The following is a 17,836-nucleotide window of genomic DNA, read 5'->3' as shown; positions in this document are numbered from 1 at the left end:
TAGACAGACTTAGTTGAACCTGGAAATTAAGTTAAAGTCGGGCTTGGGTCTAAAAATATTTTTTTTTAAAATAGGGTTATTGATTTTTTTGACTCAAAAAATGTAAAAAAGATTATAAGCAATAAAATAGATTTCTCTAAAGATTAGGGTAAAGGAATTAAATTTTTATATTAATTGATTGTTTAAATATGCGTTTAGTTATATTTTCCAATTAAATTTGGGACAGGACAGGCTCAGGCCTAAAATTTAAAATTATGGCTAGGGTCCTAAAAATAAAGATTTTGGATGGAGCTTTGGCCGAAATAAATAAAATTTGCAAGGCACTAAGAAAAAAAGTTTTATTTAAAACATTGAGCCAAACAGATAATTAGACCTTGGATTTATATTATTCTTTGACAAAGAATGCTTTAATTAGTGAGGGATTTAGTATGGACTTGATAAGCATTTTATGATAATAAATTTGTATTAATTGTTTAATCAAAACGACAAGGTCAAAGCTTATCACAACAAGACATGAAACAATATTCAGCATCATAGGTAGATTGTTGAATTGAATTTCTATCCATCTCGTACTTAATTCGTGTAATCTCTGATGATGAAATTGCCACTATTGTGACTAAGGAATTATGAAAAAAATAGATTATTGATTTCCTTAATTGATTCTTGCTAAGTTCTTGCTTCCTGACGAGTCTTTTTTCTAATTATGTGATCAAAGACAAAATTGTATAAAAATGGATATAGAAATATAAAAAATATAAGTAGAGCTAAAATTGAATGAATTGAACATGCCTCATATATTATTAAAAATAACTTAGCTATTTTTAACACAAATTACAGTATATTTCCATTTCAGTTCAGTTGCTATATTTTTTTAATCTGATGAATGTCATAAATTTTATTAATGTGGCGATAAAAGTGATTGAACATTACTATCATCGCTGAAGATGAGAAAATTTAATGGAATAAAAAATTTACTTTGTGAGTTGTACTTCAAGGAGTAGATACAACCCTAAAAAATCGAAAGGTGGAAAATATCTCTTTTTTACATTTTATATGCCTTCATATTTTTTTAAATGTGTAATTCTTCAAGACTAAAAGAGGGATTTAAAATAAAAGTTTTAAAAGCAAGCATTGATGGATATAAAAATTAATTAAACAAGCTGAATCGATCATTTATGACTCCTCTTTTTACAGTAGAAAGCAAGGCCCTATAAAAAATATATAAGAAAAGTAAGATATCTGTCTCAGAAAGCGTAGATAATGAAAATCCTTATGTTATGCTGAAAAATAAAAATATTGCTTTTATCATGGAAATTTTTTTATTAAGAAACACCCACCCCTTCCCCCCCCCCTCCCAACAGAAAAGTTTGAATAAATAATTAGCCCTAATGATACGAAGTTAAATATTAATGATAATTATACTTGCTTATAACCAGATCTATAGACCGACTACCAATAATAAAAAGACGCTTAACCATTCAAACAATGTTAAACAGGACCTTTTACCACAGGAGGTTATAACTCAAGATTGGCATTGAAATTAAAATGGGTAGTTTGTATTTGGTCCGTTGTTCTAATTTTAATGTGGTATAGGAAATGAGTGAAGTGGGGGAAGAAGGTGGTAGTATTATAATATATGATGCAAAATCTTTTGATAATTAGGTATTTAAAATATCTTCTAAGTGTAAAAGAGTTAGTAAATATTGTGCAATCTGCTGCAAATATCAAGCTTAGATATTTGCTAAAGAAAGACATTACAATGCGATGGAAATCAGTGTATATCATGATACAAAACTTCTTATAATCATATGATGAAATTCAAGTTTGTCTGTGAACCTACCATATTTAAACAAATTGGTATCAATAAATATAATCCCTATATGTAAATAAAAAATTTCTTATAAATATTAAAAGTCTGATCTTCGGAATGTTTAACAAGTGCAAAAAACCTATAAAACATTTTAAAATTTGTTTCATCTTTCTCTACACTGCTAAGGAGTTTAGGCTTGTAATAAGAAATTTTCATTTTACTAAAATCAATTTAGAGAAAAAAGTGTATTATTTTAAATTTTGTCGGTGTATAATTTTTAGGTAAGGGTTTGAACTATCATCTTGTAAATTCAGATACAATTATTTTCGGACCTTTGACGATTTTGACAGAAATGATCTAACCACCCCCTGGTCTTCCTTGCTTACCCTGTGAATATTAGACAGCTCTAGTGATTTTTTAACTAAACTTAATTTTGGTAAGGCTATAGTTTGATGGGTATTGTTTGTTTTTGTTATTATTTGCATTTAAAATCATTAATTTAGTGCGTTTTATTAAATTTAAAAATCTGATTTTGTCAGAAATGCACCTGAATAAGTGTAGAATGCCCACCCTTAATGTTGCGCAATCGGTTAATTTAGGCAATTCCAAAACGGTTAGCCAAGTTTTTAGGTTAAAAAATCGGCTAAGCATAATTAGGCTTAGCATTAAAATAGGCGAGAACCAATTATTCAAAAATTAGGCAACGGCTAAGGAGCTCGGTTAATCGCCCGTCATATATCGTTACATAATAAATATATTAAATAATTTTAATAAAGGCTAGGCTTAGTGATGCGTAACGCTGACGGGCGATTAGCCTAGCTCCCAGTCCCTACATTTTGTCTAATTAGTTTTAGGCGATTTTTCGGTTAAGCCAAATTAGGTTTAGCTGATTTTTAGGCTACTAACATTACTTAAATTTCAGATTAATGTAAATTAAAATTTCTTCAGAGGTTCAATATAAGATCTTCTGAAATTTATAGGGTGGGTATTCTATACATATTATAATGCATTTTCAGCGAAATCAAATTTAAAATTTAATAAAACGCGCTCAATTTATGATTTAAAATGAAAAAATAAAACAAAATAAAATTATTAAATACAAAAAAATATTGGCGCAATCGTATGAAATTCCCAGGGTAGATTCTCTTCGGAATTGGTAAAATCAGATTTATTAGGGAAATTATAAAAGCGCACTATAAATCAGAGACCTGCCCGACCTTAAGCCCGGGCAGTATTTTAATTTTTTTAAATATACCCGCCGAGCCTAAAATTTTATTTTTTTAAATACACGGGCCGGGTCAAAAAAAGCTTTTTTTTTAAAACTCGAGCCGGGCCATATATTTTAAAACCAAATATTTTAACACCATTATTATCTAGGCAAATTAAAAATATATAATATATTTTTAAAAAATCGGGGCCGGGCTAAGCAGATTAAAATAATGCACAAAGCAACTAAATATTGACAAAATTTTCTAAAACAATTGGTGTAAGGCTGGCTTTGTTGCTAATAGTTTTTTTTTAAAATGGCTACTCTACTAGTTAAAGCAAAGCACTAATAGAAACTGATAAAGAAGGAAACATTTTCATAATTTTAGCATTACTACTTCTAATTGTTCAGCGTATTTTAAAAAATAACAACAGAAAACTCAAAAATATTATCATAATTATTCATAAGCAATACAAATCAGGAACGTGAATAATTTTTTTTAAGATTATTTTTTCCCTTTTTTTATTCAAGGGTTCCGAGAATTTATATGACGGCATATGTCTTGTTTTATTTGAGAAAATTTATTTCTAAAATAATACTTAATTCATTTTCTATAAAATTCTATAAAATTATTCTCTATAAAATCCTTCTCTATAAAATAATTCTCTCTAAAACAATTCTCTGTAAAATATTCTCTATAAAATAATTCTCTGTAAAACAATTCTCTGTAAAATATTCTCTATAAAATCATTCTCTATAAACGACATTCTATATAATTGTTTTCTCTTTAAAAGTTTCTCTATAAAATAAATTCTCTATAAAATCATTCTCTATAAACGAAATTCTCTACAAAATCATTCTCTATAAATGAGATTCTCTATAAACGACATTCTCTATAATTGTTTTCTCTTTAAAAGTTTCTCTATAAAATAAATTCTCTATAAAATCATTCTCTATAAACGATATTCTCTACAAAATCATTCTCTATAAATGAGATTCTCTATAAACGACATTCTCTATAATTGTTTTCTCTTTAAAAGTTTCTCTATAAAATAAATTCTCTATAAAATCATTCTCTATAAACGATATTCTTTATAAACGACATTCTCTACAATTGTTTTCTCTATAAAAGTTTCTCTATATTTGCATTCTCTATAAAAGATTCTCTGTAAAGACGGGATACCAAAGAAAATGACTAAGTACATTAGATTTAACATCAGACATGTTAGATCTTGACAGCATTGATCCATACCCGAGTACCCGTTTTCAAATTGGCAATTCCAATGATAATAATAACAATAATTCCACGTATATGAAAACCTTAAAATTAAATGTCCCAAGCCCAACACGTTGGCATAGTATATTAGTTATGCTAGAAAGCATATCTGAATTAAATAAGGATTTAATTAATAATGTTTTGAAAAGAATTGGGAAGCACTTTCTTAAATTACGAATCTGATCTGGTAGAAGAACTATTAGCATTTCTTTCAAAATTTAAAGAAACTGTCGAATTTTTTTCAGTACAAAAAGGCCTACTTTAAACTTGGTTTTACTTTTTATAAGTGAAATTAAAACATTTAATAGTAAATGATAGTGATAGTTCTGAAATTATTTCACTTAAGGAAAATATGCTAAAAAAACCTGCGTTACGATTTCCGGTTTGTAATTTGCAAGTAATATTATATATATTCTTTTATTTTTTATTTAAAATTATCTAGGTATTGGCTTCTCTTTTAGATCCAAGATTTTAAAAATTGACAATTGTGTCAAAGTATTTAATAGAGCAAAATTGCTCAGCTTCAGAATTTATAATAAAACATCTTAAACTTATAGAGAATGATGATAATCAGGTAGTAAATATAGCTAATGAGGATGAAGATGAATTATTAAATTCTAGTTATTTGACAAAATTGGCAAATAAACATTCAACAAATATAAATTATGATTCCAAGTTAGGTGACTTAGAACAAGAATGCCACAGTTTTCTTGGAAAACGACATTCACAAGATATGGACGTTCTAAATTTTTGGAGAGAAAAGAAGAGTGAACTTCCCAATCTTTCCAGTCTCGACAAAAAAATTCTTTGCATTCCAGCGACTAGTACACTCAGTGAATGAGTTTTCTCTACGCAGGATTGATGTTAAATTCAAGAGATCATCATTATATCCCGAAAATTTAAATAAAATAATTTTTATACAAGATATTATAAAATTACGAAATCGATTTTGGATATAATAAGTTTTCTATTAAATGAATATTTAAAAATATGCCAAGATATCTGTAGTAATTATATATATTTTTTTGTTTTTTTATAAAAAATTAATAAGCAATTAAAAAAAATTATGTTATAAAAATTTATAACTGCGCCGATTTACGGCGATTTTATTGACGGCGGTTAAAAATCGGCGCGCCGCCAGCCGTCGATTAGATTTTTGAAAATTGCGCCGGCCGCCGATAGTTTCGTCGGTGCACAGGTCTAGCTACAGGTCTAGCTACAGGCAATCAATAATATTTTAACAAAGGATTTTGATATAGGTTGAAAGCTAATTTAAATATATTTCCAATCAATAAATAGTATTCACTCTTAGTATTCATGGTAGTGTTGTTAAACGGCTCATTTGAGCCGATTTTTTGAAACGGCTAACTCAATATTTTAGCCAGAAAAATATTGCCTAAGCCTCGAGATCTCGTTAATATATGTCTAAACCTTTGTTTCTTCTATGAGCGAAATCTTCAGGCTTGCGTAAGATCTTTATGGATAAAATATTGTCAGCCCTTTTTAAAAATTGGCTCAAACTAAGCCTTTTAACAACACTATTTAATGGGTTCGACTTTACCTGAAGGGGGGGGGGGGTAAAAAGTTTAAAAAATATGATTTTAAAATAAAAGGTAACATCTATCATCTATCGTAAAAGAACCAAGAAAATTCTCATTCCCCGTCATTTTTGACGGGTTTTCTACTAGTTATCTTAAAATATCTAAATTAGGATTAAATTGTTCATTTAAATTTTGAAATAATATCATTTAAAATTTTAATACTATTCAAATTAACTAAAATAAATTTTTTTTGAAATATCTATCTTTGATTACAATGTTGATTAAGATATAGATACTTTTAAATAATTCTTATCTTAGATACAAAATACTTCCAAAATTTTAAACTATCCGCGATACTGCCTAATCTGAACAATATGGTAGATTCATACTAACAACGTTGATATGTTAGTAAGTTATACAATATATTTATTCAATTATAATGACTTGTATATTATTTTAAATATAACAATATTTGATTAAATATTACTATATCAACAGCATCGCTAGCCTTTCCCAAAGGGACTGGGGGGGGGATACTATTGAAAACAATAGATAAAAATTTATACCATTAAGACAATCTCTTGGTCTTTTTTTTTTAAATTAATTTTTGTTTTGCTTAACCATTATTTATTCAATTAAATCAAAAGGTATAAAGATTGACAAACTAATTTGAATATTTAAATTCTTACCTCTATTAGGAATTTCATTTTAATATGTAGGATCATCTAATTAAATTAATATTCACTTTTTCTGATATAATTTTGGCAAACTGCGAAAGGGTGGAAACTAATATTAAATAATTAATGATATAAGATAAATGATATTTATTTATAATAAGCCCTTATAATTTAATTAAATTATATATTATGATCTTTGTTTAAATGGGTGCTAATTTATAAAAAATAGAGTTGATATCCATTTTTCAAAATTCGAATCTAAAATAGGTGTTAATTTTAAAAGAGGTGCTTTAGCACCTAAGTGACATAGCTGGCGACGCCCCTTCTTTATATATTACATTAAATATGTTAATATCTATGAACTAACAGATTCCTGCAGTTTAAATCTAGGATATCTACATTTCATATTGGGTTAGCAAACTAAAAATAGAATAAATAAATTTTCAAGTACTACGTGATAAAAAATTGATTTGTCAGTCTTAAATTTACTTTCCTTAGTGTGAAATTCGCTATATAATAGATATATGTTATACATTTATGATTATCATATTTATAACAGGTCATTGTGCATCATTTTTATCATGATATCGAGTGTTGTTAATTGGTTGGTTGTGTAAATACCAAACCCGGGGTTTGGGTCTAAAAATTGATGATTAAAGCAGCTCTGAGCCGAACCCCAAGCACAGACCCGGGGTTCAGATGAATAATGTTATTCTATATAGTTCAAATAAAAAATATTTACCATAAATATATAAATATCACAATGGCACTTTCTGAGTTTAGATAGTAAGGCACTGCAAGCAACTCAATTTAGGGTTAAAAATTTTTTAATCGGGGCCACCTTGGGTTTAAAATTACCAAAAAATAGGATTAAAATGAGTTATTATGTTGGTTAGCCGAGTGATTATTTTCAACTATATCATATTAGTTCATTAGATATGAACTTTCTGAAGATAATTATGGCAAAGTAACATGCGTTTTTTTAAATATTTTTGAAGATGTTTATTGATTATTATTTTTTTAGTTATTTATATAGAATTTTTTTTTAAAAAAAATATTTTTTTATTAAATTTAAATTTAACTTTCACTATATTATTAAAAATAAAATTTCTGCTTTTTTTATAATTTTGAAATTAAGTTAATTATTTATTATTTCTCAGTGTTGTAAAAGTAATCATTTACATCATGTCGACGATTAAATTAAAATAAAATCCATTCAGATAAAATTATTTTGTTTGCAGAAATAATTAAAATAACACATTTACTTTTAAAGTTTGAAAGAAATTGTGAGAAAGACTTTTTAAAAAATTCATTTTAATTAAAATTTATAATATTTCTATTTTAATTTAAGGCAATTTTAATTTTAAACTACTTCAAACCAAATATATTTTTAATAGGCTATAAAATAGGCTAGACCAAGTGTTTTAGCCCATAACTATCACTTTGGCCTTTTGAAATTCTTAAAAAGATAGAGGCTCAAAATTAGAATAAATTAAAATGTCTCAATGTTAACGGATTTTCTTCGGCAAGCGCCTGAAGATTAAACCGACTTAGTTTGTGTTTAGCCATATTATAGCAATTATACAAACTTTATAAATTGTGTAAATTGAAGATTCTATATATTTTGACTTCAGAATAGGCAGGACAAAAAAACGCTTGTTTAAAAACACCCCCCCCCCCACCCTAAATAAAAACTATCTAAAAGTATTTTAAATATCCCATTCAAGCATTGACTTCATATCAGGCGCATAACCAATGGGGGGGGAAAGGGGGAAATTCCCCCCCCCATCGCAAATTTGACTATTTTCATAAATATCATTTTAAGCTAATAAAAATTTTACCCCCCCCCCCCCAATCAAAATTTTACAAATATTTGAATATCAATTTTCCAACATATTATTTAAAAATATTAACAATATGGAAAAATATTTAGTCAAAGAGATTGAAATCAAACGATAATTTATAAGGCTTAGTATGAAAAAAGTAATGTGTCGTCAGCAGCGATATCATTATTGAATTCAATTGATCAATCAGAGTTTATCATTGCTGCTAGTTGCATCAATAAATTATTTTTAGCTCACTACTTTGTAGAAATTTACAAAAACCAAATTTAGATTTGGTTCAGGTTATTGATTTGGCGGAAAATATACATGAACAGGTAGATACAATAAGAATGAATGTAGATAAATATTTTCATAATATTTATCTAGACGTTGAATCGAAGGTTAAATTTTATGATATAACACTAATTAAACCTCGTCTAGCACCTAGGCCATTATTGAGATGAAAATAAATATTGGCTCAACTGAAGAATATTATAAAATATCCATTTTCATCCCATTCTTAGATAATTTTTTATCGCAAATAAAAGTACGGGTTTTAGATAAAAAACAAGTTTTTAGCAATCTTCAAGTTTTATTACCCAAAGATCCTTCTTCATTTTCTAATGCCATTATTGGTAAAATTAAATATTTAGAAAATTTTATTCCTATGAGATTGATACTGAAATAAATTTAATCAGTGAATTCAAATTGTGGTATAAATATTTATACGTTTAGCTATTTATACGTTTAACTATTTTACCTCAGCATGCTATTGATGCGCTCAATCGGTGTAAAGAAACCATGGCTCAATTTCCTAATATTTCGAAGTTGTTTTATATTCTTGCATGTTTGCCTATTACAACATGTATGAATGAAAGGACTTTTTCCAACTTGAGAAGGTTGAAAACATATTTACGAAGTACTGAATCTCGGCTAAATAGGTTAGCTCTGTTAAATATACACAGAGATTTGGTTCCAACGACAAACGAAATAATTAAAAATCTTGTATTTGATAAGAAGTTAAAAAAACTTGTTAATTTAATTATTTTCTAGTCAATATTTTAAACACACTACTATTAGTATTTTCAATAAAAAAATTATATTCTACTTATATTGTATGAGAATTTAAGCTGAGGCTAGTTTTTAAAGCAAATTTATAAAAAAAATGACATTACACTTTATTTCAACTTTACATTTAAAAAAACCTTTACATTAAAAAAAACTTTATTAAATATAATATACCTAACTTGAAATAATAAAAAGAGGCTTGTAATATCCTATACATAAGCACGAATTAGTAAATATTAGTTAAAAATAGAAATAGAATTATTATTAAATTATGAATAATTTAATAGAATAGCTAAATAAGACCCAGCCAAAGGCCGGGGAAAAGCTGTCCGAAGGCCAGGTAAAAGGGTTTGGGGGCGAAGCCCCCAAAAAAATTTCACCCCCCCCTATAAGAAAATCCTGGATACGCCACTGCCTCATATCATCGCTAGATCATGAAAATAAAATGGTCGTTTGGCATAAACAAGGTCAAGGAGGAGCACTTAACAGAATGTAAAAGATTCCAATTACTATATAATATAAAAATCTATTTGTCATATATATAAATATTTATTTAAGATCATATATTTGATAAAATAAAACTTTTTATTTAAGTTTTTTTTAACGGTAATAATTTATATTATTTCGAAATTATTACATATTTATTACTTAACCAAAATAGTATGATATCGAGTAGGACCATATCGATTTAAAAATAAGGTAATTTGCAACAGATTATTATCTTATATGCTTATAAATATAATCTTTACACATTTAAAATAAATTATCATTTACCCTATGTAAACAGCTATTTTTTTCATATTTGAAAGTCGAATCGAATAGACTTAAATAAAATGTTTTGTATATAATGGTAAAATATTTTATATGAAAATCATTAATCATTAATATATTTTCAGAAACATCGATTAATATACTTAAAATAATTTTTATAAATCACTATTTACATATCATTTTATTTACATTTGCTATTTCCGAAATATTAGATTTTAATAAAAGTATCTAGCATTGAACTCATATTACTTTAAACGTACATAATATTAAGACCATTTTTTTAGCAATAACTAAACCATTTCAATTTAGTAAAAATAAGCCGAGTTTCACAGTTTTAAATTTATTTCTGATTTCCCACATGGCATCAAAAAAAAGTTCGAAAGCTACACCTCCTACTAAAGCTAAAGTTGTTCCTACCGCTAAAACAACTGGAATTAAAATTACAGCTAAACTTCCACCTAAAACTATTCCACAACCTAAAACTACTCCTATCAGTAATATATTTTTGTATTTTATACAATGTAACATTTTTAAGTTAAGAAAAAAATTAATACAAAGGTTAAAATAATAAAGAAGAAAAGTGAGATTAAAACCAAAGATAAAAAAGCCACTAAAGCACAGGTTGCTGTTGAAGCTGGAAATTTTCCTAAAAAGTCAAAGAAAATTAGAACATCTGTTCATTTTAGAAGACCAAAAACTTTATGTAAACCGAGAACTCCAAAGTATCCTCGAAAGAGTATACCTCACAGAAATCGGTAATTAATTTATTTAAAATCTTATGTATTTTAATCATAGAATGGATCAGTTCTCTATTATTAAGCACCCACTGACAACAGAGTCAGCCATGAAAAAAATTGAGGACAATAATACGCTTGTTTTTATTGTACACAAACGAGCTAATAAACATCAAATTAAGCAAGCCGTCAAAAAACTTTACAACATATCTATAGAAAAAGTCAATTGTTTAATAAGGTAATTTTAAAAAATTTTTTATGATGAATATGCGCAAAATTGGAAAATATACTGTTTGATGACATTATTCAAAAGTTACTGACCTTTAATATTTTAAATATATTACTTGGTAATCAAACTTTTGTAAATAATTAGCTCTTATATTTTTTAAAAATTGATATTAAAATATAATATTTTGCTTACATTATTTTTTAGACCTGATGGTTATAAAAAGGCCTATGTTCGCCTTAAGCCAGATTTTGATGCTCTAGATGTAGCAAATAAAGTATATATTATTTATATATTGATATTTATATGTTTTTATAGATTGGGATTATATAAATGAAATCAATTTATAAATCTCTACTTCCATTATTGTAACAAGAATATACTGTTGATTATTTTCTCCTATAACTTATATTGTAGTTCACTAAACTTCAAATATTAATAAAAATCAAAATATAGTTTGAAGATAGTTATTAAACACAATTTAGCAAAAGAAAATACATCGATCTATTGATTCTGACATGAATATTTACTTATATATTGATAGCATCTTCTAAATAATATCAATTCCTTAATGTTTTAGAACAATCTTATATTATATTATATTAAAATTATTTTTTGATGCTTTTGCTTTTCCAATTTTTTTTGAAAGTTGTTTTTTAATATTATCAGTCATACATCTAAGATTTTAAAGTAAAATATAATCATGTAGTGCTGTGCTGATATTAAATATCAGTTTACCACTGTTATTTAGCATTTCCAAAAAATATTAAATCAGGTCAATATTTTTATTGGTTTAGGTTATTTTATGTAGTGTTAAAAATCCCGATTTGGGTCAATTTTTAAAAATGGCTCAATTTTTTTTTTACCAAAATAGTATTATGTAAGCCTCAAGATTTGGCAAGTAGAAGTCTAAACTTTTTGCCATCTATGAGCAAAATCACCAGGTTTACAAAATATTATTTTGGTTATAATCTTAATTAGGCTTTTAGTAATATTTTAGGTTATTAATTAATGGGGTTGATTAAAAAATTTTATTTTTGAGCTTTCTTTATAAAAATTGTAAAAATTTAACAAAAATATCAGCTCCTCAAAATATGCTAGATATGGTTCAACTTTTAAAAATTTAGTGCATATGGCTCGGATAGATTCATAACAAGATTGAATTATTAACAATTTCTAAATCCCGATTCTGCATTCATTTTAAAAAATAGCATAGAGTTATTGAGAGCACTAAGGTATTTGTCAGGGATGCATATTTTATTCATTCAAAAAGTCTTTTTTTTAATATTTTACTAATTTACCAGTTTTTTAAAATTTGAAAATAACATTTTCTATATCATCTCAATAAGCTAAACGCTTCTATATTAATAATATGGAATTAAGTTTTGATAGGGAGCACATATTTTAGTCATCCCCTCTAAAAACGTATGATACAGATACAATTTTTATCATACTTATATACAAGGTTCGATTCTTGAACAGAAATTATGATAGCACAAAATAGGTATATAATTTTGTGCATCAACATCAATGGTATTGTTTTCAATAATTAATGGGCATCATGGCTAAGCAAGGATTTGTATATATTTCTTTATGTTAAAAATATCCTTCATAATCTTGAACTGATATCTATAGATTATAATGGGAATTTTTTTAACATAAGTTTTTATATTTTGTATTATAATAGTATTTATATTTAATTAAATTATATGCTCATATGAAATAAAATGAATTTTGCATTCAATTATTTTTACTTTAAAATAAAAAAGCATTAAAACAGTATATCAAAATTATCTAAAAAAGTATAGAAATACCTCGAAAATAGTATCTAACACAAAAACCAATATTTTTTATAAATGTATATCAAAATGCAGGTATGACATTATTTAGATTGGTATCATGCTTTAAAAATAGTTAAACATTGATTTTACACTATTTTTTGTTATTTTCTGCAAAATATCTAAAGAGTTACATTCAGTTAGTGTTGTTAAACGGATCGATTTCGCCAATTTTTAAAAACGGAGGTAACTCAAGATTTTGGCTAAAAGTAAATTACTCAACCTTATTGATTTTGCGCACAGATAGTAAAAGATTTAGGATTCTATTAGCCAAATTTCACGGCTTAGGTATTCACCCCATACACATTGCAAATATTTTAAATGAAATTACACTTGATCATTTAAAAAAAAAAAATTGACACTTTTATGGCATTGATACAATGAAATAAAAATCAATATAAATAACGGGTAGGTTTTTTGGTAATATTTGATCGGTGAAAAATTTGTGGGGCACAGCCTTGGCTTCTTGTTACTAACACAATTGTTCATTGAAATTTAAAACTCATAATATTAGTTTTAGAACAACAGTTAAAATTAGAGCCCTAGAACAAAGTCATTCTTATTCTTGCAAAAAGTTATGATTGTCTCCATTATAGATAGCCTTTAAAAATATATAATTTTTATTAATACACGTTTTTATTCATTAATCCTTATATAATCTCATGTATTCTAAAATTTAAAACATTCTCCAAAATATTGGGGTAGTGGTATGAAAATAAATTTAAGTGTGAAAAAGATCCCCTCCCTTTGAACATTATATTATATTTGTTTTAAATTTAATTTTTCCTTTGAACATTATATTATAATATTTATTTTAAATTTAATTTTTAAAAAATTGGAAATGAGGTAACTAGATTTCTTATTTTTATAAGTAGGGGAGACCAGGGCTAGTCGGCGCAAGGGCTTGTCGGTTTAAAGGATTTTATTTTACTAGTAACGATTAAAAGTTGAAATTTTGTTCTAAAATAGAAATTTATAAAATCCATATTTGGGGATGAAAATAATTTATAATATTTAGCTATTTAAATTTTTATCTGTTATGTTATGACATGTTTTTGACGTAAAAATTACAATATTTTCACTTAATATTATTAGGCTGTATTAAAAAATTAAAAGTTTAAACATCACAAAATGAACATTATATGAGTTAAATATCTATTTTAATATTTGGGAAAATTTCGGATTGATATATAATGCTTAAAATTAAATATATGTTAAGATCAAATTAGTAATATTACCACCATTGAGGTTAGTAGAATCTTGGCTAGTCGGTGCAATCAATCAATTTTTATTATATTATTATGGTACCCAAATATATATGCAAAATTCAAATATGAAAATTTTTACTAAAAAAGATTATGAAAAAGCTATAAAACTATGAAAATGATATCTCATTAAGAAAAATACCATCTATTACAGGTTAAAAAATAATATTTTATGATGTAATATATAAAATAATAATTATTATATGATTTGAATTGATAAATAAAATCACCAAAATTTGTTATAACTATGACCAGCTAACTTAGAAAACTTCGTGGTGGCAGTTCCGCTAAATATTCGAGGAAATCGTAAATATATGAAAAAGATTCCTAATAATGTTAATATAAATTTGAATTTCCAATATACTCAGACAATGGCGATGTTTTTTTTGAGTAGATTCGAAAACATCTTCAAGGACACTCAGATCTCGGACATTGAAAAAGCAGGATCCTTTACAAGAAGACCACCAGATGAAGTTTATATCAAGCTCAAATCGATATGTTCACCTACCGACTTCATCAACATCGATATTGATTGAAAAATTCAGGTTATCACACCCGAGGAAATCTATAAAAGTTCCAACTTAGTATTATTTAACGCAGCTATACAAGGTAAAAATGAAAGTTACATCAGTTGGGTAAGTAGATTATGCATTTTAAAAAATGAATGTTTGCTAAGTGATAGTAGAGTTATTGAAAAAGTAAAAAATTCATCAATCAGCAAAAATATAAGGCAGAAAATTACGTTAAAAGAAAACATTACATTAGCAGAAGTTCTTACTTTAAGAGATGATTTTGAGGAGTTAGAATTAAAAGAAAATATAATTGCTAAAGTTGAAAATATTTCTTTGAACAAAAAACAGAAGATACAACCGTGAAACATGTAGAAAGGTAAAGAGGTAGGAAAATAAATAGATGGTGAGATATGGAGACCATGATGAAAGACAAAATTTACAATCTAATTACGATAACAGACAACGATGGACAACAAGAGGCCATGACTTTCAAAGAAATAATTATCAAGGAAATAATTACAACCCTAGATATCAGAATTATAGCGCGAATTATTACAACAACGTCAGGGCAAACTATTCAGGATCGTACAATAATTCTTCAAGATTTGATAATAGAGCTAGTTATAATAACAATAACTATAATAATTATAGGTTTAATAATGATTATAATTACAGATATAACAGACATTATAACGATTCTATTCAAAGACATAACGATAATCATAATATTGGAAATCAAGGAAGAAATCAAGTATGCATTTTTAAATATCATAACAACGATAATAATCAATCACGATACACAAATAAAGTAAACACTATAAATATAGAAGATATAATGATAAATTAGAAAGAAAAGAATTTAATTTATACAATTTGGACATAAACAATTTGGATGCCGATAATGATTATACAGCTAATAATGCATATAAAGTTAAAGTATATTTGAATGACGTGCCTATTTTGATGCAGATTGATACTGATTCTAGGTATGGCATCCTATCGATTCATATCGCGAGAAAGATTGGAATAAAAATCTTAAAAAAATCAGATATTAAATTAACTGGATACGATGGAAATATGATAAATGTATTAGGTACTATCAAAGTCAGGGCAAAATTCGAGGACAAAAGTCAAATCTTAACTGCTTATGTGGTCCAGAGTGATAAGATTGCACTGTTAGGAAGGACCTGGATAACAGTTTTTGGGAATATACTAGATAAATTTATGAATTTGGTCGATGATGATTATGATGATAACACTATACAAGAATTAATTAAGCAATGCAATTTTAAACTTAACAAAAAGCCAATGCTTCGCAGCTATGTTAAATTACGTTTAAAACAAGATGCCATACCTAAAATCATACCGCCAAGGCGTATACCATATTCTAGAATTGATTTGATAACAAAAGAATTTCAAAAGTGGATAAACGACAAAATCATTGAACCTGTTTAAGATGTTAGATGGGTTAGTCTTCTCACTCCCTTTTTTAAGAGCGATGGCTCACTTCGGCTCTGTGCTGACTTCAAAAATACTATCAACCCTGCTTTAAAAAATTTTAAGTACCCAATAACGCATCAATGATTTAATTGCAAAATTATCTAAAGTTAAGAAATTTACCAAGATTGATTTTAAAAACGCGTTTCTTCAAGTACCTATACACAAAGAATCCAGAGATTTTCTCACAATATCAACACATAAGGGCTATTACAGGTTTACGAGACTTCCATTTGGGTTAAAGACTTTGTCAGCAATATTCCAACAAACTATGGATAACATATTCGGAGACATGAAAGATGTGATATTTTATATCGATGATCTACTGATAACTGGGACGACGATGAAGCTCATTTGAATAATGTAAAAATGGTGTTTGATGAGATATCAAAATATGGGCTTACACCAAACTTTACAAAAAGAATATTTTTTTTAAAAAAAACTACGCTTCTTGGGACACGATATAGACAACAAAGGTATACATTCGAATCAGATAAGAAAAAAGCTATTTCTAACATACCGGAACCAAAGACAAAAGATAAATAGGCAACTTTTTTGGGGATGGCGAGCTATTATCGAAAATTTTTATGTAATTTCGCGGACATAGCTGATTCCTTATACAAAATGGTTAATAAAGACAAATGGTTATGGGATAGTACACATCAAGAAAGTTTCTATGACCTAAAATAACTGATAAGTACTCCACCTCGTTAAATTTATATAACCCGGATCTATGAATAGGCATTGCAACTGATGCTTCAAAGAAAGGTCTAGGCGCAATCTTATTTCATATTGAGGGTGATGGTAAAGAGAAACCCATTGCTTTTGCGTCAAGACCATTATTAAAATCAGAGTTTAATTATCCAAATATTGAAAGAGAAGCTTTATCTGTTATATACGCGGTAAAAAAGTTTCAAGAATATTTAATTGGTACGAGATTTACAATAATCACAGATCAGCCACTCGTTTATATATTTACGAAGGTACTCAAGGATAATTCTTCCATATCAATGCGACTCCAAAAATGGAGTTTGGCTTATGAATTTACGATAATTCATAAACCCGGGAAACGAAATGTAGTACCGGATTGTTTGTCAAGATTACCCCTAATCAACACAGAAGAGATGGTACAAAAGATAGATGGTGAAATAATTGATGACAAATTTTGGGACTTACCAATAAATTTTATAAGAATAGTTCAAGAAACTAGTATTGATATAGAATTAATGGAAGTAATTGACAATATGAAGAATCATGAACAGATAAAGAATGAAATATATAAAAATATGGAAATGGAACTGAGCTTAATTAAAGATTGTCTTTTTAAAGAAAATAGGATCATAATACCGAAAAATATGAGAAAGGAGATATTGTATGCACAAAGGGCATCTTGGTGCTAGGAAAACGAAATCATTGGCCAGAGATTATTTGTGGTAGCCTGGTTTAAACGCTGAAATAGATCAGGGGGTGAAAAATTGTTCTACATGTAATAAATATGCGGATAATCTTCATAATATACAAAACCCTTGGGAAATAACAAAGAAAGTATTCGAAAGTGTGCACATCGACTTTGCGCAATTTGAAGATAGCA

The 17,836-nt window shown here is 27.1% G+C and overlaps 1 protein-coding gene across 2 annotated transcripts; it reads left to right on the top strand.

Annotated features, from left to right (window-relative positions):
* The first annotated feature begins 10,496 nt into the window (after positions 1–10,496).
* Positions 10,497–11,631, top strand: LOC135929811 (large ribosomal subunit protein uL23-like). 2 transcript variants are annotated; one of them, XM_065466533.1, is made up of 6 exons: positions 10,497–10,667; positions 10,709–10,928; positions 10,969–11,145; positions 11,341–11,410; positions 11,452–11,501; positions 11,551–11,631. In XM_065466533.1, the coding sequence occupies exons 1-5, from the start codon at positions 10,532–10,534 to the stop codon at positions 11,464–11,466; spliced, it is 618 nt and encodes a 205-aa protein (XP_065322605.1). In that variant the 5' UTR covers positions 10,497–10,531; the 3' UTR covers positions 11,467–11,501; positions 11,551–11,631. The 2 variants fall into 2 exon arrangements, with proteins under 2 accessions (XP_065322605.1, XP_065322604.1); XM_065466532.1 differs by lacking the exon at positions 11,551–11,631 and having other exon boundaries at positions 11,452–11,539.
* The last annotated feature ends 6,205 nt before the right edge of the window (positions 11,632–17,836 follow it).

This window comes from Gordionus sp. m RMFG-2023, chromosome 5 (assembly GCF_954871325.1).
Source record: "Gordionus sp. m RMFG-2023 chromosome 5, tfGorSpeb1-WG-v2, whole genome shotgun sequence".
NCBI classification, from domain to species: Eukaryota; Metazoa; Nematomorpha; class Gordioida; order Chordodea; family Parachordodidae; genus Gordionus; species Gordionus sp. m RMFG-2023.
The sequence above is the reverse complement of the archived record's forward strand: the minus strand, read 5'-3'. Positions and strand labels throughout refer to the sequence as shown.